Source organism: Sycon ciliatum, chromosome 2 (assembly GCF_964019385.1).
Source record: "Sycon ciliatum chromosome 2, ocSycCili1.1, whole genome shotgun sequence".
Classification (NCBI taxonomy): domain Eukaryota; kingdom Metazoa; phylum Porifera; class Calcarea; order Leucosolenida; family Sycettidae; genus Sycon; species Sycon ciliatum.
In genome coordinates this window covers 31,224,984-31,249,769 of record NC_088644.1, presented here as the reverse complement: position 1 = coordinate 31,249,769, position 24,786 = coordinate 31,224,984, and the positions used below count along the sequence as shown (strand labels likewise).

Sequence of the window (24,786 nt, the reverse complement as noted above, 5' to 3'; positions counted from 1 at the left end):
TCTAATAAAAATGCATGTGTATGTAGTGTACAACTACCAGACTACAGTACCTCCACTACTACGGGCACTAGTCTGTAACCAGTTACTAAGTACCTGGTGGAGCGACCACCTGGTGACCTGGACCTGGTGTCAGCAACCACCTACATGTACATGTACAATCCTGTACATGACTTGCTTTCACACTACATTTTTATCAAGCAAGGCTTACAATACATGTATGTATACCTAGTACCAGGTACTGTATACAGAGTCATGCTACAGCTACACTAGCCTACACTACAGTACAGGTCAGTAGTCAGTCTTACTCTAACTTAGTCTTAGCCTTACTGCCCGGGCCTTAGCCTAGGTCATACTGTGCTGATTGTGCAACTAACTAAACAGCGAACGACGAACACAGGCAGTAGGTACTAGGTGGTCTCTAACACCAGGTAAAACAGGGTGAGCGGAACTTCAACCTGCAAGTAAGTAATAATTATTAGTTAGGGGCCGTCCGTTAATAATATAATACTAAATATTGATATTTTTTCAAGACAATATAATTTTGTTCATTTCTCCCCCCTCAAAACGAACATATACATGTACATGTTTTAATGCAAAGGATCGACATTTTTTTAAGTGCAATTTCCTCATGAAACGTGACCAGCTGCAACTCTAATGTCACCATACACCTAGGTTTACGTTGCCACGGTCGCACAACCTTGCCATGGCTACATGTATGTTCACGAGGTTAACTTTCACTTCGTGTAGGTCATAAACTACATGTACATGTTTGAACAGTGCCCGTCCATAGATAGAGTTCAATATTTTTTTCTCAAATTAAAGTAAGTAAATTATCGTATCCGTTCCCGAAGGGAAATCACGACGGCCGCTAACACCCGATAAACCCTAGCGGCAGATGCAGCGCCTAACGGTGGGGGTGAGTGGGCAAGTCTCACAACCACTGGCACAAGTGCCGAAAACGACCCCATTAGCTGCATCCATGTACCCCTTGTGCCTGGCCACAAGTTCCCAGTTGACTGTGGGTAGCAGCACGGCTGGAAAAACCGCTCCCAGGCAGGACTTGAACCAGGTACCTCTCGTATCTCAATCATGGTCTTTGACCAACCCACTGTGCCTGCCTAATAGGGCCCAAACCCCTTCCCCCCCCCCCCCCAAACGAACGAATATCTTCTCTAAAAAAATATCGATATTTTTGGACGACCCTTTAGGGCGCGTTTGGTTGGTACGAACTACATGTAGAACAGGATTCACCAGAACAGTGCGTTTGGTTGGGACTGCACCTGTTCTGGGTCGGCCAGAACATGTTCTGCTTGCTCCGGCCTCGAGGCGGAGCAGACCGAGCAGTTTCACTTTTTCACAGTGAAACCTGGCGGGAACTTGACATCGATTTTGGTCCCAAATGATCACGTGCATACGCTTTTGGCTGTCCCTGCGGGAATTTGCGGAAAAACTCTCGAAAACTTGCGCAAGAAATTGCGGCAGAATACAACAAAAAATGTGACGAAAAGTGCGGAACGATGCAGAACTTGCCAGGAATTCGCGGAATTATTTACAGAAAATTGCAGATTTGGGCCAAATCACGCAATTTGTTGCATCGTATATCTACTCGGGAGTAGTACGAGTGCAAATAACCTACAGGATCATGGAAAGCACTGCGTGAAAAGTGCAGAAAAAGTGAGATACATGTATAGTGCAGAAAACAACAAAAACGCGGGAAATCCCGGATTTTGCTGAAAATCGCGGGTTTGGGCGAAAATCGCGAAATTTGTTGCATCCGTGGAATCGCGATTTCCTGGAGGGACAGAAATTTTGGGTTGGATTCGTTGTACCGTACAAAGTGACCATGGTGACCCATATATTGGCCATACGCATTTTGAAAAATGCACCAAGTTTGGCACATTTTTCACAAAACTGTGCTCTGTTTCTGGAGTACCGTTTGGTTGACATGAGACTGCTCCATGTGCACCAGCTGTTCGATCCTGTTCTAGATCGTACCAACCAAACGCACCCCAACTTGCAGGTAAGCTCAGTGCAACGACTTTATTTAGGGACCATCGCAAAAGTTCGCAGAAGCCCCTGAAACGAAGAGCATACGTTTGGGGGGGAGGGAGTCGGTGCGAAAATCGCAAACCGGGCTTCAATTCAAAAAAGTATTGACGACATAATTATAGGAGCTGTAGCCTGTAGGATTAGCATGCCATCACAGCCGGCGTAGATCGCTTGAATGTGAAAGCAATATACACCAATCAACGTTCATTGTAATGCTCAAAGGATACAACTGCATAGCTCTAGCTGTTCTCGTTCTTAGATCACCCACTGCAAGGTGATATCATCGTTGCATTTATAAAGTGCTGTACATTGTTACACACTGATACAACAATGCTTGTGTAGTATAATGTGTGAGCATCGAAGTGAAAAAATGAAGCCCATATTGTGACTGTCGTTTCGTTTGAGGGGGGAGGGAGGGGGGTCAGGCCCGAAACTCACGGTCTTCGTTTCGGGGGCTTCTGCGAACTTTTGCGATGGTCCCTTAGAAAAGCGATCCTGTCAGCTTTTCTATTATTGTGTTCACATGGCAAGAAAAACGACACCGCTATGCTACGTAAGTTTCTACGTAAGGTGCTCGGTATTTCAGTTAGGCTACGTAAGTCTCTACGTAAGGTGCTCGGTATATTAGATCTACCAAAGCGTGGTAGCCGCGTGCTGTGCACGTGCACGGCAGACATTGTGTTGCATGCATGCAGTGCAGTCCGCGATGATCCGGATCCGTGTTCGGTTATGTGCATGCGCGAGGAACTTCCTTCTTTGGAACTGCTTCTCTCATGAGCTATTTCGGATATTTCATCTCCTGGCCTGGCTTATTTCGTTTCGGCGCTGTTGAGACCTACTTTCACGGAATATTACTCAATGACAGGTGAGTTGACCAGTTTCCTTTGATTCATTTGCTTGTGTTGAATTTGGGCGGAATGCAATAAATAATGGAAAAGCTGACAGGATCTCTGTTGTAAATTTAGCTTTTCAGCTGCCGAGGCCTCCTTTTACGGAATACTCGATGACAGGTGATCTCTGAGTTGACCGGTTTCCTTCGATTCATTTGCTTATGCTCACCCTTTCATTTACGGAAACGTGTGCTGATTTTATTCGGATTTAGATCCATTTTTATCTATTTTGTCCTTGTCTACAGTGTGCGAAGAACGCGAGTTCACCTTCTTGACGGTAAGACTTATGTTAGATGTGTTGTCGAAATACTCATAATAATATTATTCATTGCACATTAGTACGTTACAAGTAAGGCACTGGTCAGTGGCATACTATCGTTGGCAGTTCCCAGTCTGGAGGGAAAGGTTCAAGGACTCATTGACTGAGTTTGCCAAATAAATTCGCATATCAGGGAAAATCTCCATTGTGGAGAGGTTCAGTAACTTGTTTTCTTCATACGAAACAAGCCAATTGGTGCAGTCTCGTCTCGTGAAAATCTCGTACTTGTATGATTGGATTTGTTTACTCGAGTCTGGGCTGTTTGATTTGTGAGTACCGCCGAGATTGCACTTCCCCAAATAAAGTTTCGTGCCGCCAAAGCAAGAATTACGATCTACAATCTGTTTGTAGTACCTGCAAGAATGTGCAGTACATGTATCGTACTTTCTCTGTTGCTGTTCCAGTTGCCGTCATGTTGCCAAAGAAAGGTCCTATTTTATAACCAGTGAATACAATTATTATTATATTTTTTATATCCAGTCGAACCTCTTTAGGACGAACACCAAGGGACCGATGGTATTTATTCTGTGAGTTTGTCTTAACCTATTTTATAACCAGTGAATGCAATTATTTCTCCAATAGACATACGAATAGATTTCTTCTACAGCGAAAGATTCTAAGCCACACCGACTCATTGACTCGTCTCGTATGAAACAAATCAGTCACTGGAGAAATAATTGTATTCACTGGTTATAAAATAGGTTAAGACAAACTCACAGAATAAATACCATCAGTCCCTTGGTGTTCGTCCTAAAGAGGTTCGACTGGATATCATTCATACTCACCAAAAGATGTGTAAGATTTTATTATCATGGAGTGCCTTGTTTATCTCTCAGTACCTCCAACCATAGCCTTGCCCCTTTTATCCTCAGGATCAGTGTAGTTGTTGGAACGTGGTGTCGGACTCAGCAATGTATTTGTTTACATTTTAATACATGTTTATTGTTCCTCCTTTGCTGTGTTTTAGAAAATCGTGGACTAACAGTTTGAAGTCATTGAACTACTTCCAAAAGTTGTATCGACATCAACAGCATTACGATTTCAGTGCAATATGATGCCGGATGACCTTATCACGATAACCCATGATAATAAACCATTATAAACACAGAATCAACAAAAACATCTGCGACACGCACCTGGCGCATGGCTACATTTCTCAAAGGCAAGACTATTTTATGACAGAGTCATGAAATTCTGCAAGAGCAACATGCACAGAATGACCTCCGTATAAAAAAAGTATCACCACCACTACTCACATGTTTCCCCGCAGAAGAACATGCATTATGCTAGTGCCACTTTCTGCAAGAAAAGGCTTGCACTTCAATGCGTATAATACGGTATTGATATGATGTGAAGGCCATCATTTAGTACATTTACATATTGATATAGGGCAGGGAGTCGTCAAATATGTATTTGACGACTCCCTGATATAGGGCATTCCATTGATTGGTGACAGAAAAAACAAAAGAAATTATAGCAATAAAAACTGCTTTATGGCAGTTTTCTAAAAAAAGTTATTGTGTTCTAGTCCATGGACCCCGTCTAAAAAGTAAGAAATTAACGAAATATGATAGCTGAAAATTAAAATTTCACACAAAACCTCACAATAATCACACACAGAATGAAAAGCTACATGTAGAAGACCTTTTCCCGTCGTGATCCTCTTTCCTATGCATGCATGTTGCCAATTGTTGGTGCAGTACAAGTTTCGTGTTGAAAGCAGCATTTCAAGTGTTGTGATTATTGTGAGGTTTTGTGTGAAATTTTAATTTTCAGCTATCATATTTCGTTAATTTCTTACTTTTTAGACGGGGTCCATGGACTAGAACACAATAACTTTTTTTAGAAAACTGCCATAAAGCAGTTTTTATTGCTATAATTAAGGTGGCTCGCGCCTATTTCTAAACTCGTCTTTTGCGCAGGTTCTCGCGCATCCTACGTTCGAGAAAAGACATGCAGAGTTGGCGTAGCGAGCTTTGTAGCGCACTCCAGTTTCGAAGGGTCCAGCTCGAGCAGATGGCCTGAGTACGAAACTCTCGTACTCGAGTCTAGAGTGGGAGCTTTTTTCTTCTTTTTTTTCACTTCTTCACTTGGCTACTTTTTTTTAGGTGCATTTTTTACTTGTGGAAATTGTCACCTGTCAGAGAAGGATGTCCCTTCCAGCAGGCACTGCCCATGCCCATGGTCGGCTTCGGAAAAAGAGTAGAATAAAAGCGTTGGAGTCTATGTGGATGTCTTGGAAGGAATGGGGGACGGCACAGACGGGTACGTGAATGTGTAAAACCTGAGTATTTTGTATTTTCGTTGAATTGGTTCAAGTGACTTGGCGAGTCCCTTCCACAGTAGAACGCCATCCTTCGCAAAATTTGTCTGACTATTTTGTCAAGAATGGCCGTTCTATAATGATAAATCGACTCTGAAGCCAGTGGATTGTGGAGGTCGCCCTTGAATATAAATTGAAATGGTCACGAATGTACGAAAGTATTTTTGATTCGAACATGTACTGGACAACGTGGTTGCATTGTGTCAGTAGAGGGTACTACTGTAGTATCTCACCTTTTCTTTATGGTAATCGCTGTCCACCAAGAACTCTACTATAGTTATTGCCACGGCTTGATCACAGCGGTACACTGAGTTTTTGTTGAGAAATTCCTTCAATTTATTGTCTTATCACTCTGACTAGACTCAGTGCTTCAGCGTTTTATTTAGGATGCATTTTTTAGAGATTGATATTATTTTACCAGTATGTGTTTCACATCACTCCTGACGAGAATACGCATTTGAAAGCAACACTGGCTGACAGCAATCATGCTCCCCAGGCTCAAGTGTGTGTGTGTGTGTGTGTGTGTGTGTGTGTGTGTGTGTGTGTGTGTGTGTGTGTGTGTGTGTGTGTGTGTGTGTGTGTGTGTGTGTGTGTGTGTGTTACAAGGGTGTGCATGGCAATTTGGTAGAGTATGTGTGAACACAAAGTCCACTATATATTCACAAACTCAAGTACATCGCAAAATTGTGCCTTCGTATCTCATATTGTGCCTTCATAACTTTGACTAGCCCTAACCTGCTGTCTGACAGGTGTGTCATTGGTGAATGTACATGTATACTGTCTCCCTTCACAACTACATGCATGTAACACAATATTTACAGTGCACTTGCAGTGTATATAGCTAGATCAATGCACAGTAATCAGTAAATTGTGGCTGCCTCTGTCACATTGTTATATTCACGCGACGTACATTCTAAATCATCGAAAATGCCCAAACCTATTTCTACGTGTGCAGAAGAAGATTGAACACATTCTTTCCTTGCATCTGCGCCTTGATCCTTGAAGGATGATGGCGTTCCTACGGATGCGGAAAACTCGGCCTCTAGCCGAGTCTGACGCGAACCGTGAATTTTTTTCCTTGACATTGGTTGATGGCATCAGTCACATCTAAGAGCGACACTCTATCTCAAACATATTTACGCAAAGAAGTAGTAATCTTATCTTCATTGGAGCGATGGTCTGCAGGCGTGCGATCATGTGTGTGCCTTGTGTGTGTGTGTGTGTGTGTTTAGTCACTGTTTACACGCACGTTTGTGCGTGTGTGTGGTGCGTGTGTGTGTGTGTGTCTGTCTGGCCTGGTATGAGGTTGCTCAGGATAGGTCTGCCTGGCGGGTGGACTGTCTTATCTGCCATCGGTCGTTTCGCCAGCCAGGTGACAAACAAGGCACAAATGTGGCGCAGAGCAAAGTCTCCCCATCCAGGATCAGCGTGGTGCTGTGCAGTGTGGTACATGCAGAAGGTGGTTTCACTCTCGTGGTGGCCTGCGCGTGCATCATTGTTTGCCCCTGGAACCATCGAAAGTGTCCGAGCCGGCATCATCTATTCCGCTCAGCGTCCATGCTTCTCTCTTGTGTTTGACATGCAATCGGCAATTCAAGTCAGTGCCTGGTTTCAGACGTCACATGTGCGACCGTGGCCATCGGGCAACCAAGTCTGACAGAGCGTCATATTGTGTCCGCTGTTCTCGCTGCAGCCGTCAGTTCTCCGTTTCTGCTCCTGACAATGACTCCGGCTTCTTTCGGAATGGTGTGGCCCTTGGGCAACCATGCTACAGTAGCAGTAGTAGTAGTAGTAGTAGTAGTGTGTGTGTGTGTGTGTGTGTGTGTGTGTGTGTGTGCGTGTGTGTGTATTCTGCCTCGCCTAATAGCTATCATCGCCTTCGGCGATGGGCTTTCCAAAGGTCCAAAGGTGTGTGTGTGTGTGTGTGTGTGTGTGTGCGTGTGTGTGCGTGTGTGTGTCTGGAGCGCCACCGGGTGGCGTGCTCTTTCTCTCTCTCTCTCTCTCTCTCTGCTGCCCTTCCGGGGCCCACGTGACCCTAGTGGTAGTGGCTCGACAGGACAGGTGTGTGTGTGTTTGTTTGCATGTATGCGTGTGTGTGTTTGCATGTATGCGTGTGTGTGTGTGTGTGTTTGTGTGTGGTATGTGTGTGTACACTGGTGTAAATGTGTATTGCAGGGTTGGGGTGGGGCTAGTAGAGAAGAGTAGATGTATATGGACATGTACATGGGATATGTAGGTGTGCATGTACATGTAGCAAAGCAAACTTATCAAAAAGGCATTCTGCGCCTATATGGCGAAATTGAGCATTGAAGCATATGTTTTTTATTTTCTCATTGGCATGTACACAGTTAGTCCTTTCAATAACCAAAAAATGAGGAAGATTGTAAATCAGGTTCTTGATGAAATACCCGTCCGCTATACATCACAAATCCTGTACAAATTTGACAATTTAGTGAAATTGTCATCGCCTATATCTCAAAAGTTAGCATTGAGACCCCGTTTTTTTAACTCGCCATTTGCATACACTACCTAAGAGCAACCGCCCACCAAATTTTCAGAGCAATCGTTAATTTTTTTGAAATAGGCGTGAGCCACCTTAATGTAGGTTTGCAGCGTACGGCAAACCGTAGTTATCGCTGCCAACCGAGCAGCAGGCAAAAGCCACGCGCGTGGCTAGGCGCGCAACAATGGGGGTGTCTGGCATGCAATGGCGGGCAGCCGTACTGGGGAAAGCCCAGGCCGCAGTACGAGTTACACGTTCAGTACGCCCATATGCGCGGGCGAGACTACCCCATATTTGCATAAAGGTATCAGCGCTACTAATGCAATGTTTACTACTACAAGCAGGGCTCATGGCGCCTAATCTCTATATTAGGAAGCAGTTCCTTTTATGGCATGAAAGGACTCCAGCGCGCGTACTAAGCCTCAGCCAAGGTACAGTACTAACCGAGTACGCAAGATAGAACAGGCGGTGTGGCGGAGCAAACATACAACGTATGGAAGAGGCGAAGTCCCCGGATGCCGCCCGGCCCACAATGACAGACACCACCATGCTTATATGGGAAATAAGGCGCGAGAGCCCACCAGGTAAGGCGGGCCACATAAGCACGTAGTCCATCGGCCAAGTCTCAAAATCGTAAGTGGTGATGCACTGAGCTTCCAACTAAACGCGACCATACCCAGCACGTAGAGAATATATCAGAGAACACTATTCCGTTTGTTGGACGTGTCGAATTCAGTCCAGGGCGTCGGTACGAAGCGTTCTTCGTCGCCGAGTTTTTTACTGTGCGCTCCATTTGAGAGTGCGCAGAGTTCTGATCGAGAGTTTTTTGAGCAGATTTTCAAATTTTTGAGGCTGTCAGCTGACAGCTGTCAACCCTAAATGGCACTTAGTATGTGACAGGCAATAGGTTTTGGTGCCTCCGTATGCCTTCTAATAAGTTCTATCTTCCTTCGTTTCACTTCGCTGCTTCGCCCACCACCTCAGGAGATGACAGCGTACCTGCACTAGTCAGCTCTCGCTAACCCTGTCTCTCTTTCTCCGTCTTAGCGCTCGTCATTCGTGTCCTTCTGCTGGGGCGAGCTTGATACTGTTGTGTCGTAGTTTTTAGGCAATAGTGGCTGTTGTTCGCGTGACGATCAGGATTTATGGAGAAAGACGACGACTCGCCAAGTTCCCATGCAGCCACAGACGGCGTAGCAATTCTTACCGCCAACCCTTCGAGCAACGGAACCGGCCTGAGTTGGAAATCGTGTCTGTGTAATTGTGCCACGATACGGATGAAACACACAGGCTCACATGTGACGAGATGAAGATAATCTCAACAGGCTGACGGAAATCCAACAGGCTCACGGGAACGCTGCAGTTATGGTCGGAGACGCGGAGTTATTTAGTCACTGGTAAATGTTGCATCGAGTGCTGTGTGGTAAAAATCATGAAAAAGTAAAAATAATGCAATGGTGGGGCTGAGTGGTGTTCTGTGGAGGAGACGTCGCTGTCTCAGTATTCAACGCCGGACTCTGTATTTCAAGTCTGTGGTCATGCTCGATCATAAGTTCCTGTATGGCTCCAGTGCCTTCTCAGCATTGTTGGCGGGTAAGCACCTGGATCGTGTCCAAGTACTGCGGCTCTGGTGGCTTGAGGGTTGTACGGGTGCTCGCCGTGCACCCCTGCCGGCAATCTGCTAGTGAAGCTTGGTACCTACTGTGTCCGGGAGATTTTCATCCAGAAGCTGATCTTCCTAGGCTGGAGCTGCTGCTACTCCTGTGCTAGCCCTCAACCACTGGCGCTCCTACTCGGCTCCAGTGTGGGCCATTAACCACCCTGCCCGATTTCGCACTGTTGCTATTGCACACCGTCAGCATTTAACTCTGAGGTCAGACCTTGGTCCCTCCCACCATATGCTATCTGCCTGTCTGCCTCTCTCTCGCACACAGATGTGCGCGCATACACACAAACACACATGCACACACACACACACACATGCACACACAGTGACACAAACACACACATAGCCAACTTCTCTGTGTTTGGTGATCATCATCTGTTTTCTGATGTGCAAGCTCACCTCTGATAACGATTACTTCCTTGCGTAGACCCGGTCTGCTATTAGACCAGTCTGCTCTCCCTTCACTCGCTTGTAAATCCTACTTGGAGCAGTAAGGTTGTGTCACTACTCCTACTGATGTCATTGTTGTGAAAGCAATATCATCGCCATTGGTGGTAATTTTCCACCGTGCATGAATCATTAACAATCATTATCTATGTGTCACGGCCTAACCATCCTCGTAACTCCCCTCATCGTGACTAGTGCTGTACCGTTGAAACCTACTTTGCTTCAGTGTATATTCGCTCCAAAGCTCTTGTTTTGTTGCATAGTGATCTGACGCAGTGTGCTATAGCCTATCGGGTAATATGGATAAGATTAGTACAGTCGGCATCGCCTATCGAGTGACCAGGTACATGTATAAGGATACTAGTACATGTATACCGGCTTAATGATATCGGAACACAAATAGCACTATGTGTGACAGTGCAATATTCCTTTCTAAGCTCACGCAGTGCGGTGCAGATAGGTCATGTGTCGTTGCCAACTTGCGGCATGTGCATGTGCAGCAGGAAGGCACCACATGTCGACTACTACTTATACTGTACAGCATTGTGTGCTTACATGCATCTACGGCCTTGTGGATGCAATTGAGTCTCACATACATGTACATGAAATATTGCTTGTAGTGTGGCATCAGGTGCATACAATGGCTAAATATTTTTCTCGCAATAATGACCGTATTCACCACAAGTGTTTATGTCCAGAGCCAACTCAAGTCCTGTATTATTTATGACCATGACAACAAGACTTCCGGGCTGAAATTCTTCTATGACAGGCATGAACACTTGCCTTACAATTGTTCGTGATTGTACGAAGTACATATTCGCTGTTGCATCAATTTTGCACCATTTACGTCATTGTAGTGCCACTAGTGGTATCACCAGTGACCTGCATGCGTATTGAGTCAAACAAGGTTACCTCTGTATAATTATGCTTATCGTGGCTATCAAGAGCTTCGATGCAAATTCCCAGCTGACGAATGGTGTCCAGCTTGTGTTCAGCTCAGCTGGCACTCACAACTCATAATAATTGCGTTCTAGACGCCAGATGAGATGTTTCAGCTACAATGTAGACAAAACGTCCGTGTTCAAGAAAGCCGTCACTTCATCTTCTGTCCATCCTCAATAACACGTTCAAGCAAATACGTCTGAAACACAGTAGCGACAATCCGACAGCGGCGACACGCCGTCTTCTCCGAATGAGCTTCTATATATTCTACCGTTCTAATTCAGATTCCCCCAAAAATTCCAAAATAAATAATAGATTTCCACCAAGCTCGCTAGAATCTTGCGAACCGTCAACATGCAGGCATTTCAAGTGTTCGAGCGTGCGTAGATTCTGCTCAGCGGCTCAAGAACATTCGCCAAGCGAAAAAAAGTCGATGAGAAAGATGTAATGGTGGACGAAATTACGAAAATCGGAAGAAGGTATTCGACCCAGTTCGACTATCCTGGACTGGATTGGCAACGTCCAACAAACGGATTCGTATTCTATGGGGTCTCATGAGCTAGTGTGCCAAAGGGCGTTTAGTTGGAGCTTCAGTGCATCACCTTCGCCGAAAGAGGCCCTTTCTGAGATTTGGCCGATGGACTAACGTGGCAAGCGCAAATAGCGTAAGGCGTACCCACGAGGCCACAACGCGAGAGTACGGCAGCATGAGCAGAGTACGAGAGTACGAGGCCGGATCAACGCAGGGCGGACCAAGGTGTGGTAGTGCCACAGCACGAGGCACCTCAGCAGTTGGAGGTGGCGAACGCAGGGACAGCATCAATATTGGCAGCTAGCAGCAGCAGCAGATGGGCGTGATTTTTTGTTTTGTTTCAGAGCGTAAAGTAAATTATATAAAGTACAGTGTAGCAGCAATTATTATATTCTGTGGCAGTCGTCGGCATGCCGGCAATGGAGCTGTCCCCAGCACAGCTGAGAGCCATCAGCGAGGCTGCTTCCTCCGCTGTCTGGGCCGCGTGGAACCAGCTAGCGGGCCCCAGTCAGGCGACCGATACCTCTGCGGCGGAAGTCCAAGGTATGGAACATTAGCCAGTGGCGATAAAAGAATGCCCTCGTGTGTAGCACATGTATCTGCGGATTCCATTAGAAAGATCATGAACATTGAGTATGTAGAGCTGGCAACACTATGGCCAAGCCGCAGTGTAGGAATGGAGCCATCCGCTAAACGCTTCCGAGTTGACGAAAACGCTGCTGACGCTTCAGTACTAATTTCTACCGTGTCGACACCCAGGCATAAAATTGAAAATGTCACCGACTGGATCGAAGCCTGGTCGATCTTTAGGGTCATTGCTAGCGAGGGCGCACCAGGGCATGTGCTGGTCTCATGGAGCGCCAGCTAAGGGTAGTACAAGCGGCGAAAAAATATCGTTTTGCTGCGGTGCAAGTATACGACACTCGGTTGCGACAGGCGATGTCAAGAGACCACAGCATCAGCATCGGTAATCTACACATGGAACTCTTCACGCAGTCCTTCACCGGCCAAGCTCTGCCCGTGTGCGCTAAATGTAAGAGGACAGGCCACTCCACCGTGGCATGTGTAGCGAAGCCTTCACTGAACGCGCCTTTTCGTGCCTCCACCTCTGGGCCCAGCGGAAAGCCGATCTGCAAAATGTTTAACAAAGGGAACTGCACCTTTTCAAATTGCAGCTACCAGCTCAGGTGCATGTTCTGCAAGGGAACACACCAAGCAATGGAGTGTCCCACCCGCGCTTCGGCCGGAAAAGCCTCATCACACGCCTGTACAGCCGTCATTAGTTCGCGAGAGCGCTATGTCCACATCTGCTAATTCTTTAAGTTAAAACTCAGTCTCCACACCAATGAATTTTGATGCAGTTAGTGTAGAGCTTGCTGGCCACCCTGATCGGGTCTTAGTGGAAACTATCTGGTTCAATCTGCGTTTTTGCTGCCTCATCGAGTTTGCAGGCGATCGCGCACTTCAGTTGCTTCTAGTAATCTTGCCTCTGCATCCACAGATCTAGCTATTGTAGATGCCTATTTAGCTAAGGAATGCAAACTTTTAAGCACACTAGAGATGCTTTTGACACGCCACCTTTCTTACCTTTGCGCACGTCTGGTACGGGTGTAGTACCAAAAAAAAGACGGCGGCCACCGATTAATTATGCATGGTCTGCCCCTTGCTGGGAATAGCGTTAATGACTTTATCGACCAAGATTTGGCACGTGTTGGCGAGACAAATAATTATTCTGACCTTTTGGCTTGCGGTCGTCACCCTTATTTTTTTAATCGTTTTGCTGATGCACTGGTGCGGATCTGACGCGAAACCCACGCTGTTGAGAACTTTGAGCATTATTTAGATGATTTCATCAATGAATAACACGCACGCAAAACCGCACCTCCAGGGTTCCCTGGCAAGCGCATGCCAGGGCTGGCAGACTGTCTTCATTCCGCTTTTTGCATGTACCGGCTTGCATGTATATTGCGTCACCACTGGTTCAGCATAGGCTGACACACAGGCAATGCGGGCATCCGGGCTAACACTTAGCGCGAGGGTCAGCCTCAGGGCGGCGGGTAAAGCCCTTAATTATCATCACGGCCTTGGCAGGAGGTTGGCAAAGGGCACGGGCGTTGCCTTGATGATTATGTGCAATTTTATAAGCAGAGATAACCTAACATGCTAGGCGTTGGGGGACTCTCCCAATTATACATAAGCATATATTATGGAAGGCTACTTAGACGCCGCAGCGCGTGCACTGTATTTTAAAAAGCTTATATTCATCCCGCGCGGGACTAGCATGGCGTACAGCGGACTTGGCGCGTGCCACAGACCGCTTGACAAACTTTAGCAGCTCAGCCAGGCACGGCATCTCGGGTCCCATAAGGCGCATAGCAATAATTATGTATACCCATGCGGGGCAGCATTGCGGCGCGCAGGGCATATGTGGCGTTGCCTTATGCGCTTGGCAAAGGGCACGGGCTTTGCTAGAAATTTAATAATACATAAAGCATACATTATAGAAGGCTATTTAGATGCCGCAGCGCGCGCAATGTATTCTAAAAATGCCTATATTCATCCTGCGCGGGACTAGCATGGTATACAGCGGACCTGGCGCGCGCCACAGACCACTTGACAAACTAGCAGCTCAGCCAAGCACGGCTTCTCAGGTAGACCGCGCGCGCGGATCCCATAAGGCGCATAGCAATAATTATGTATACCCATGCGGGGCAGCATTGTGGCGCGCAGGGCATATGCGGCGTTGCCTTATATGATTGGCAAATGGCACGGGCGTTGCCAGAAATTTAATAATACATAAAGCATACATTATAGAAGGCTATTTAGATGCCGCAGTGCGCGCAATGCATTCTAAAAAGTATATACTCATCCCGCGCGGGACTAGCATGGCATACAGCAGACCTGGCGCGCGCCACAGACCGCTTGACAAACTTTAGCAGCTCAGCCAAGCGCGGCTTCTCAGGTAGACCGCGCGCGCGGGTCCCATAAGGCGTATAGCAATATGTATACCCATGCGGGGCAGCATTGCGGCGCGCAGGGCATATGCGGCGTTGCCTTATGCGCTTGGCAAAGGGCACGGGCGTTGCCAGAAATTATAACAAGACATGCTTTAAGCATATATTATAGAAGGCTATTTAGATGCCGCAGTGCGCGCAATGTATTTAAAAAGTCTATAATTATTTATCCCGCGCGGGACTAGCATGGCATACAGCAGACCTGGCGCGTGCCACAGACCGCTTGACAAACTTTAGCAGCTCAGCCAAGCACGGCTTCTAAGGTAGACCGCGCGCGCGGGTCCCATAAGGCGCATAGCAATATGTATACCCATGCGGGGCAGCATTGCGGCGCGCAGGGCGTATGCGGCGTTGCCTTATGCAGTTGGCAAAGGGCACGGGCGTTGCCAGTAATTATAATAATACATAAGCATACATTATAGAAGGCCAATTAGACGCCGCTGTGCGTACAGTATATTAAAGTCTATAATCATCCCGCGCGGGACTAGCATGGCGTACAGCGGAGTTGGTGCATGCCACAGACCGCTTGACAAACCTCAACAGCGCAGCCAAGCATGGCATGTCGCGCAGCCTGCACGCGCGGGTCCCACAAGGCTCATGGCAATGCGACTGTATACCCAAGCGGGGCAGAATTGCGACACACAGAGCCTATGCGGCATCCCATGTCGGTCAAGCGAACCAAGGAACATATGGTCAAGGCATAGCATTAGCTCTCCTAAGGGAGATCCCCACTACTATTTTTGGAGGTTGCTTGGCCTAGAGTAAGGGCATGTCCGAGCAGGATGAGAGGTCAAGAAAAGGCAGGACACACGTACAACATCCACTTTTCCGCAGATGCGTTTGGTCTGCACAGGCGATGTTGGGAAGCCCGAGTTGTCTCGTGATGCCAACACCCTGGTAGCATTGTCGGTCGCGCCCAGCACACGTAAGACATACCAGCCAGGCATTAAAGCATACTTGAAATCCGCGTCAGCGGTCGGCTTCAACCCGGCTCAGCCGAACAACGAAGAGATTGTGCGCTTTGTTACCTCACTTTCAGAGTTAGTGCCTGCAGGCAACACTTTTAAAGGTATACTTGGCTGCGATAAGGTTTCACCTGCTATCGCAAGGCATGTCCGTAGAGGGACTGCGCTCACAACGCCTCCTTGCCGTATTGAAAGGCATCGAGCGAACGCAATTTGACACACGGAGGTCGGAGGCAGGCAACCATGCGGGCCGGCAGCGCCTACCAGTTGCACCGTCAGATCTGCTAACCATAAAAGCGCAAGTGGGTACGTCCGCCCACTCGGCAAGCGATAAAGCAATGATATGGGCAGTACTGTTGACGGCATTTTACGGGCTGCTGTGCGTAGGTGTATATGCCTCAATGTCAACGGACTAAGGACGCAATTTCAACACCCTGACCGCGGCTTAGGTCCAGATAGCGCAGACAAAGGTGGTAATCAAGCTTGGTCCCACCAACACCTCGCAGTTCGGCAGAGGCGGCACAGCGTTGCTTTAAGCGGCAGCCAACAAAGAGCTGTGTCCCGTAGAGGCCGTCATGGCATACAGATCCAGGCGACGGTGGCCAAACGCCGGGGCACCCTTCTTTGTCCACGGCAATGGCAAGCAGCTCACACAGAAGGCCATCAACCTACTGCTGAGAGCTTTGCGCCCCGAGGTCGGTAGCCACTCCCTGCGCAAGGGCGGTGCCACCGAGTTGGCAGCACAACGGGCACCAGAGCGGCAGCGGCAGGCAGCCGGACGTTGGCGCAGCTCAGCGTACAAGCGGTACATCCACACATCTGCAGGCTTGCCCTCCCACTAGCTGGGTGGCATGGAAACACGGCACCCAGGACAGATGCAAAAACCTATTTTTGGAGGAGCAGCAGGCAACCCTCGTTTCAATCGTGATTGCTTAATCACATGGCAAAAACAACAAAAATGCAACCCCATTCTATGGTGCTATGATGTGTGTGTCTCGGGGGGAGGGGCGATAAATGTAGGTTTGCAGCGTACGGCAAACCGTAGTTATCGCTGACAACCGAGCAGCAGGCAAAAGCCACGCGCGTGGCTAGGCGCGCAACAATGGGGGTGTCTGGCATGCAATGGCGGGCAGCCGTACTGGGGAAAGCCCAGGCCGCAGTACGAGTACGCCCATATGCGCGGGCGAGACTACCCCATATTTGCATAAAGGTATCAGCGCTACTAATGCAATGTTTACTACTACAAGCAGGGCTCATGGCGCCTAATCTCTATATTAGGAAGCAGTTCCTTTTATGGCACGAAAGGACTCCAGCGCGCGTACTAAGCCTCAGCCAAGGTACAGTACTAACCGAGTACGCAAGATAGAACAGGCGGTGTGGCGGAGCAAACATACAACGTATGGAAGAGGCGAAGTCCCCGGATGCCGCCCGGCCCACAATGACAGACACCACCATGCTTATATGGGAAATAAGGCGCGAGAGCCCACCAGGTAAGGCGGGCCACATAAGCACGTGGCAAGCGCAAATAGCGTAAGGCGTACCCACGAGGCCACAACGCGAGAGTACGGCAGCATGAGCAGAGTACGAGAGTACGAGGCCGGATCAACGCAGGGCGGACCAAGGTGTGGTAGTGCCACAGCACGAGGCACCTCAGCAGTTGGAGGTGGCGAACGCAGGGACAGCATCAATATTGGCAGCTAGCAGCAGCAGCAGATGGGCGTGATTTTTTTTCTTTTTTCTTCAAGACTAGCAACGAGGAGCAGCAGGCAACCCTCGTTTCAATCGTGATTGCTTAATCACATGGCAAAAACAACAAAAATGCAACCCCATTCTATGGTGCTATGATGTGTGTGTCTCGGGGGGAGGGGCGATAACGTACATTTACATGACATAGTCATTGTACAATGTTATCAAAGTCACGTGCCTGCCACAGTCTACCAGGCTCGCCTCATATCCATGATTGATATCAGGGGAGAAGAGATGAACACTCAACACTGACAACAGCGAACGTCGAACACATGCACAGGCAGTACTGCAGTAGCCTACATCAGTACATGCATACAGTGTACCATGATGTCACTGAGTCTGTACTACTACTAGGTGGTCTCGTGACTTTGTTAACATTGTACAATGACTATGTCATGTAAATGTACGTTGCACTGGTAGGGTCCGGCAGATTCTGCCGGCAGAAAAATTGGCAGAATTCGGTACTTTTTCTGGTAAGTTCCATGCATGTTTGACATGTGGATAAAGAAATGGAGCAGAATCCGAGGAATTGCTCGCCATAAGGTTTGTATGGTTCTGCCAATTTCACTGCTTTTCGAGCAGAATCCGCCGGTCTCTAGGCACTGGTACGTGTTATCATGAGTCGTGAATATCGAGGACATGATCATGACCGGTGCCAGTAGAGGTCGGACGGCGCGAGATTATTTACTCGCACTCGCAGAGTAGATCGACAGACTACTGACTGAACAAACCCACATCCGCGTTACAACCTGGTGTTGAGAAACACAGCCTTTACAAGGGGGGGGGGGGGGTCAGCTTGTGGCAGATAAACAACATGGGAAAAGTGTTACAACATACAATTACAAGTAACAGTTAGTGGTTCTGAAGCAGGGATCGGGAGTCGTATGTAGGGGTGTGCGGATACTCTTGACTGTACCAAGACTGGCAAGAGTAGTACTTGGTAGATCTACAATGCATGACGTACATCATATCCGAGGTTTTTATTCGCGAGCAGAGGCGCCAGAAATGATAACGGACAACACATGTTGGAATGGTCAATTGAAAATGATGCCTTCTTGGCCAATACAGCTTTTCAACACCGCCAGAGCCACCGCACTACATGGACGGGTTGGCGGCGACCTGGGAGTGGAGAAGTTGGCCCACAACCTGTCTACAATCAGATCGATTTTGTTCTTTGCCGTACGCAACACAAGCCACTGCTGTGTAATGCACGTAGCTATGCAGGCTGCGAGACACCAACGGACCACAGAATAGTCATTGCCACACTGCAGCTTCGTGCGTTATTTCCAATCTGGCGGAAGGGAAACCAGACAACTAAGCGTAGCTTCAACACCTCGATGTTTACTCAGAACCCCCAGGTCTGTAGTCAATTCCAGGAGGAGGTAAACAAAGCACTGGCAACGCAACAAACGCAGCAGGGAACTGTTTCAGCTGAGGCACGTTTCGGAGGTGTGAGGGATGCACTGGAGTCGGCTGCAACAAAAACAGTTGGATATAAAAAGAGAGCCGAATGTAGCCGAAAAGCCCATGATCCTGGCATAGCCCTTCTATCAGCCCAACAAAAAGAACTGCGGGTAAAAATCGACTCGACAAAATGCCCAGACGGGAGGAAATCACTGAAACGCGATCGGAATCAGATATTACACCAGATACGAGATATCGCCCGGAACAACTCTGAAGCCCGCCTGGACTCCTTCGCTCAAGAAGTAGAGAAGCTGAAAAACAATGCAAGGGTCTTCCAAGCAGCCTCTTTGCTGCGGCGGCAGTCTCCCGCGCCATTGGTTGTTCATGACGCTCTTGGACGGATAATCGCCAACGATAAAGAAGCGGCAGAGAAGGTAGCTGACCACTTCAGGCAGCAGTTTCGGGATCCATCCGCAGTAAATGATATTCTGAGACCGCTGGGCTCGAAGTATCTTGAAGAAAGGATCAGCGCTGCGGAGGTTGCCCTGGCAATTAGATTACTGAAATCGCAGAGGGCAGCTGGGCCGGATGGCATCCCCGGGGACCTGATCAAGCATGCTGGTGAGAGGGTCGCACATGAGATCGCTGCCATTCTAAACCAATGTTTTGCGGATGGCAGTGGAATGGATCTTGGATGTGGAACACTAATCCCGCTCCCGAAACCAGGGAAACCCAGAGGGCCGCTAACCAGTATCAGGCCAATAATACTCTTGAACTCTATACGCAAATGCCTGTCAACAATCACACTTCGCAGGATTATGCCAAAGATTGACTCCTACCTATCTCCAACCCAGAGCGCTTCCCGTCCGGGTCGGAGTACCGCGGATATTGTCTGGTGTGGCCGGTGGCTGGCAGCCAAGGCTGAACGTTTCAAGTGGCAATGTACGGTCCTCGGAATGGATATGAGCAAGGCGTTCGACACAGTGCAGCGGGGAAGATTGGTGGAGGTAATGAAACAAATAGTTAACACAGATGAGGTACGAATGGTGGAGATGTTGTTGCACAACACAAGGCTAAGAGTGAAGATAAAGAATGCGCTCTCGGCAGAATTTCCAACATCAATAGGCATCCCACAAGGAGATAGTTTGTCGCCGGTGCTATTCACCTGTTATCTCGAAGCGACAATGCGTTGCCTGCGTCCCAGGATATCGCCAAGACCTGCCATACTGAATATTGGAGGGACAGCCTACACGACTGTCGATATGTCCATACCTTGCGAAACAGCATACATGGACGACGTTAACCTGTACTCCACGGACCGTCAACATCTAGCGTGCGCACTAACAGAGGCAGAGGTAGTGTTCAAAGAGTGGAACCTCAACATCAACCCTACCAAGACCGAGTGGACCCATCTATACCAAGAAGAGGATGTTGCAAGAAGAGGTGAGGAACGATGGAGGTCCACCCGGTTGCTTGGTTCACTGTACGGAGTCACAGAAGACCTCAAGCGCCGGCGCCAGCAAGCCGCAGCTGCCTTCAACACACTTGTCAACCTGTGGATGCGGAGACAAGTTATCTCTGAAGCAACCCGCCTGAGGTTGTTTGATGCATTTGTGCTATCTATTTTGACCTACAACTGCGGCGTGTCACCCCGGGGTGCTTTCATCCCGGGATGCTACAGCAATGGATGCGTTCCACAGAAAGCAGCTCCGCCGTCTATTAGGAATATCTTACCCGGAAATTATCTCCAACACAGACCTATATGCCCGCTGCAATGCCGAGCCAATATCCGTACTAAGCAGAAGAGCACGGTGGAAACTGTTTGGTCATATTCTACGCCTCCCTGAAGCAACTCCAGCGCAGGTGAGCATGACAGCGTATTTCCAGCGACAGAATCGGGGCTGGCTCGGACGCCCGCGCATCACCCTACCAGTGGTGATAGACAACGAATTAGCTAAGGCAACGTCCATGCGTCTCCGGAGTCTGAAGGACCTGGAGACACTGCGTTTGGTGGCTCGGAACAGGCAATCATTCAACGATATAATCGCACAGGTCACATTGTAGAGTGCAGATCACCTAGTGCTTTCAACAATAATAACGTACTTCCACATTATGGGAATTTGGTATAACCCCACACCCGTCATTGTTGAATATTCGATAATAGCGTGGATTTCCCCAACAATAATTATATTTTCATTTTTTGTTATCCTCTCCCATGCCGTTGTACATAAGCGGCTTGCCGCGGATATGTCAATACTACTACTATTCGCGAGGTTGACCAAAGGCCCGAGGGCAAAGATCTAGATGTGCAGTCACGTGTCACGTTTCGAAGTCCCGCGAAGTAGGCCCAGACAGATCCTGCCGGCAATTCTTTCGGCAAAATATCGAAGAATTCAAAGAGCGGAAATTGCCCGAAAAATTGGAGCAAAATATCGAGATGTTGGGTAAAATCGATACCTGATACTTGGATTTCCTTGTTTTTTACCCGTTCAGCAGGATACACTGCCCAGGACGAGATTATGTCACCGAAAGATCTATGGGATTCACTGTGGATCGACTTGATTTTGGAACTTGGAAGTTGGAACCCGTGTTGAGAAACAGACCCTGCGATTTTTATGAAACGTTGTACGGGATTGTACGGGAAGTGGATATACATGTAATACACGTTTTCCCGGAGCAAAATGGAGCAAAATATCGAGTTTCTTGTGCCAGGCTCGGCAAAATATTGAAGATGGCCGGTGTTTCCACCGAGTCTTGAGATTGATAAATATGGTGGTAAAGACACACCTGGCAATATGGCGGTAAACACACGCCTGCCCACACACGCTCTCTAGGCTGCAAAGTTCTGGCACAGGCTCTCCTTCTCACCACCACCACCATCAGTTCGCGCCTGGCGCCTGGTCGATGCATGGCTGGCGGTATCCGGCATAGCAGGCTGGTACATCAAGTAGCGCATGGCACATAGATGATGACACAGCAACGACATAGCTCGATTGCGACGTACGTTTCGTCCCCGCTGGACTCATCAGGCAATCTTCTTCTTGGATGTCTTCATACGGAGCTTGACTCGGGAGAATGAAGTCGAAGACACCACTGCAGCTGTACTTATGGTTGATAAATATGGTGGTAAAGACACACCTGGCAATATGGCGGTAAACACACGCCTGCCCACACACGCTCTCTAGGCTGCAAAGTTCTGGCACAGAGCTCTCCTTCTCACCACCACCACCATCAGTTCGCGCCTGGCGCCTGGTCGATGCATGGCTGGCGGTATCCGGCATAGCAGGCTGGTACATCAAGTAGCGCATGGCACATGACTTCACTTCAAGTTCTCCCGAGTCAAGCTCCGTATGAAGACATCCAAGAAGAAGATTGCCTGATGAGTCCAGCGGGGACGAAACGTACGTCGCAATCGAGCTATGTCGTTGCTGTGTCATCATCTATGTGCCATGCGCTACTTGATGTACCAGCCTGCTATGCCGGATACCGCCAGCCATGCATCGACCAGGCGCCAGGCGCGAACTGATGGTGGTGGTGGTGAGAAGGAGAGCTCTGTGCCAGAACTTTGCAGCCTAGAGAGCGTGTGTGGGCAGGCGTGTGTTTACCGCCATATTGCCAGGTGTGTCTTTACCACCATATTTATCAACCATAAGTACAGCTGCAGTGGTGTCTTCGACTTCATTCTCCCGAGTCAAGCTCCGTATGAAGACATCCAAGAAGAAGATTGCCTGATGAGTCCAGCGGGGACGAAACGTACGTCGCAATCGAGCTATGTCGTTGCTGTGTCATCATCTATGTGCCATGCGCTACTTGATGTACCAGCCTGCTATGCCGGATACCGCCAGCCATGCATCGACCAGGCGCCAGGCGCGAACTGATGGTGGTGGTGGTGAGAAGGAGAGCTCTGTGCCAGAACTTTGCAGCCTAGAGAGCGTGTGTGGGCAGGCGTGTGTTTACCGCCATATTGCCAGGTGTGTCTTTACCACCATATTTATCAACCATAAGTACAGCTGCAGTGGTGTCTTCGACTTCATTCTCCCGAGTCTTGAGATGTTGTAATAAATATAAATTAATATAAATATTTCGCAGCAACATTTTGCCGCAAAATATCGAGGCGATCGGATCTGTCACCATGGTCACGGTCTGGGCCTATCGCGAAGACGAAGCCGTTTTCACGTTTTCACGTCACAGTCAGTCTAGTACATGTACATGACTGTACATGTGTACGTGTGACGATCGACGGCGTGTGGCGTTTTCAATACGTTTTAAACGCGTTTTCATTTGTCGTGCACTCGCGTGTTGAGCATCGCGCATCGCGGTCGATGCATCTTTTCCATGGACGTATCGCATATAGGTATTCGCGTACCGGTACGCGGTCCAACACCATGATTCACACAGTCACTGCAAAGAGTGCAAGTGCCAAGTGCATGCAAGCTTTCTTTTTTTTTTCTTGTTTCAATGCGATTATGCATCAGGCATAATTATGGAGTTGCATCAGGCATAATTATGGAGTTGCACTACGAAAAAGTTTAGCTTTGGAGTTTGGGCTAGAAGCTGCACCCACTGAACTATTGGAGTGTTTCCTAGTTTTTTTTCCAGTCTCATCACCCCACTGCTGTAATGGCTGACATAAACTTGATTTCATAATACTAGCAGAAACTCGCCGAAGCTGTAGGCTGACGATCAGGGATGGCATCCCGTGATAGTTTTCATGATTGTGTGGATGACGAAAAAACAGCTGACAACTTTGAGGATGCTCGGAGGAGTGATGAGTTGACACCAGAGAAACTGGACGACTGTGAGCTTCTGCTTCAGGCAACTCGTCAGGGATCATTCGAGGACGTTCAGGTTTGTTAGGCGTTCGAAACGTCTATTACTTTTCTCTTTCCTTTACTGCATTTCAAATTTTTGAGCATAATTGTATGTTTTTTTTGTTGCTGAATCATGAATAACACTTCTACAAGACATGTAAATACTACTCTACCAACTGACATACTTCCCTACACTTCTCTCCCCTCACGGCTGTTCGCGCACGGACATTTAACAATATGGCGTCGTTTAGTGCGATTTACGTAACGCGGTACAAACCTCATGAATACGATGGGAGTTTGCGTTTTGGGATGAAACTCATGTCACTCTCCGTGTGGTTCCACGATTTCGCAAGTCGAACCAGGATTTATTATTTGAAAGCGTTCGAGCGAGATACTCAATATCCAGACAATTTGAGAGAGAAGGAAGGTAAAATGAACTCCTGCCATGGTCAACCAGCATCCTGACCTTTTCGAACCTCTCCAAGCTATCCCTGGTAGTCTGGATATTGACGCACGCACTGATTTTCAGCTTCTCCTCGTCGGGATCACGGGTGCAACTTTCAAATTTGCCGATATGCACTCGAACAAACGCACAATTGGATCTACATCACAATTTCGGGGCTATCTGTGTGCTTGCTGCCTTTTTCAGCAGTACTCCACATGTCTACTGCCAGTACTGGGCAGTTTCCACCAGGCCTCGGCCTCCTGGACTCGACAGCGACTCCAGCGCCATGCCATCTGTCCCCTAAATCGCATGAAAAGGTAGCTCAGCATCGCACGCACGGAATCTGAAGTTTGTGCACGGGACGTGATAAAACTTGGTGAAGATAGCCAGAAGATAGTCCTCTACCTGGGAAAACTGAAAGCTAGACTGGGAAAACTTCTGAAAGGGCTTCTTGAGGCAGGCATGTCAACGATGAATCAAGGAACGAGCGAGAAAGAAGGCTTGACTTGTGCAACGCGGAACAAACTGTTCCTGCGAGGAAGTTGGCCATGTGAGGTACCAGCGGAAAGCTAGTTTCAAGAGGAACACGGAATACCTGCTTTCCGGGTAAACCTGGCCTGGTAGCTTTCTAAATCGAGCGAAAACCACAGCGAAATCGGGTGCTGAGAATTTGAAAATTCAAATTTCCTTGCCGATCCAGTCCAATCGAGACTTTTGGCTGCCATCTTGT

At 48.1% G+C, this 24,786-nt stretch overlaps 1 protein-coding gene across 3 annotated transcripts in view; it reads left to right on the top strand.

Moving 5' to 3' along the window:
• Positions 1–333: 333 nt before the first annotated feature.
• The window catches only part of LOC135809683 (oxysterol-binding protein-related protein 1-like), a 49,544-nt gene continuing 25,091 nt past the window's right edge, over positions 334–24,786 (top strand). Inside the window, exon 1 of one of the 3 annotated variants that reach the window (XM_065323091.1) lies at positions 334–461. Coding sequence is in view for 2 of the 3 variants with exons in the window: in XM_065323090.1 (XP_065179162.1) it covers positions 23,490–23,648 (159 nt within the window). In the remaining variant the exon portion in view is untranslated. Of the gene's footprint in view, positions 462–23,281; positions 23,649–24,786 lie in introns of those variants that run through there. The other 2 variants (XM_065323090.1, XM_065323089.1) reach the window with 2 other exon arrangements.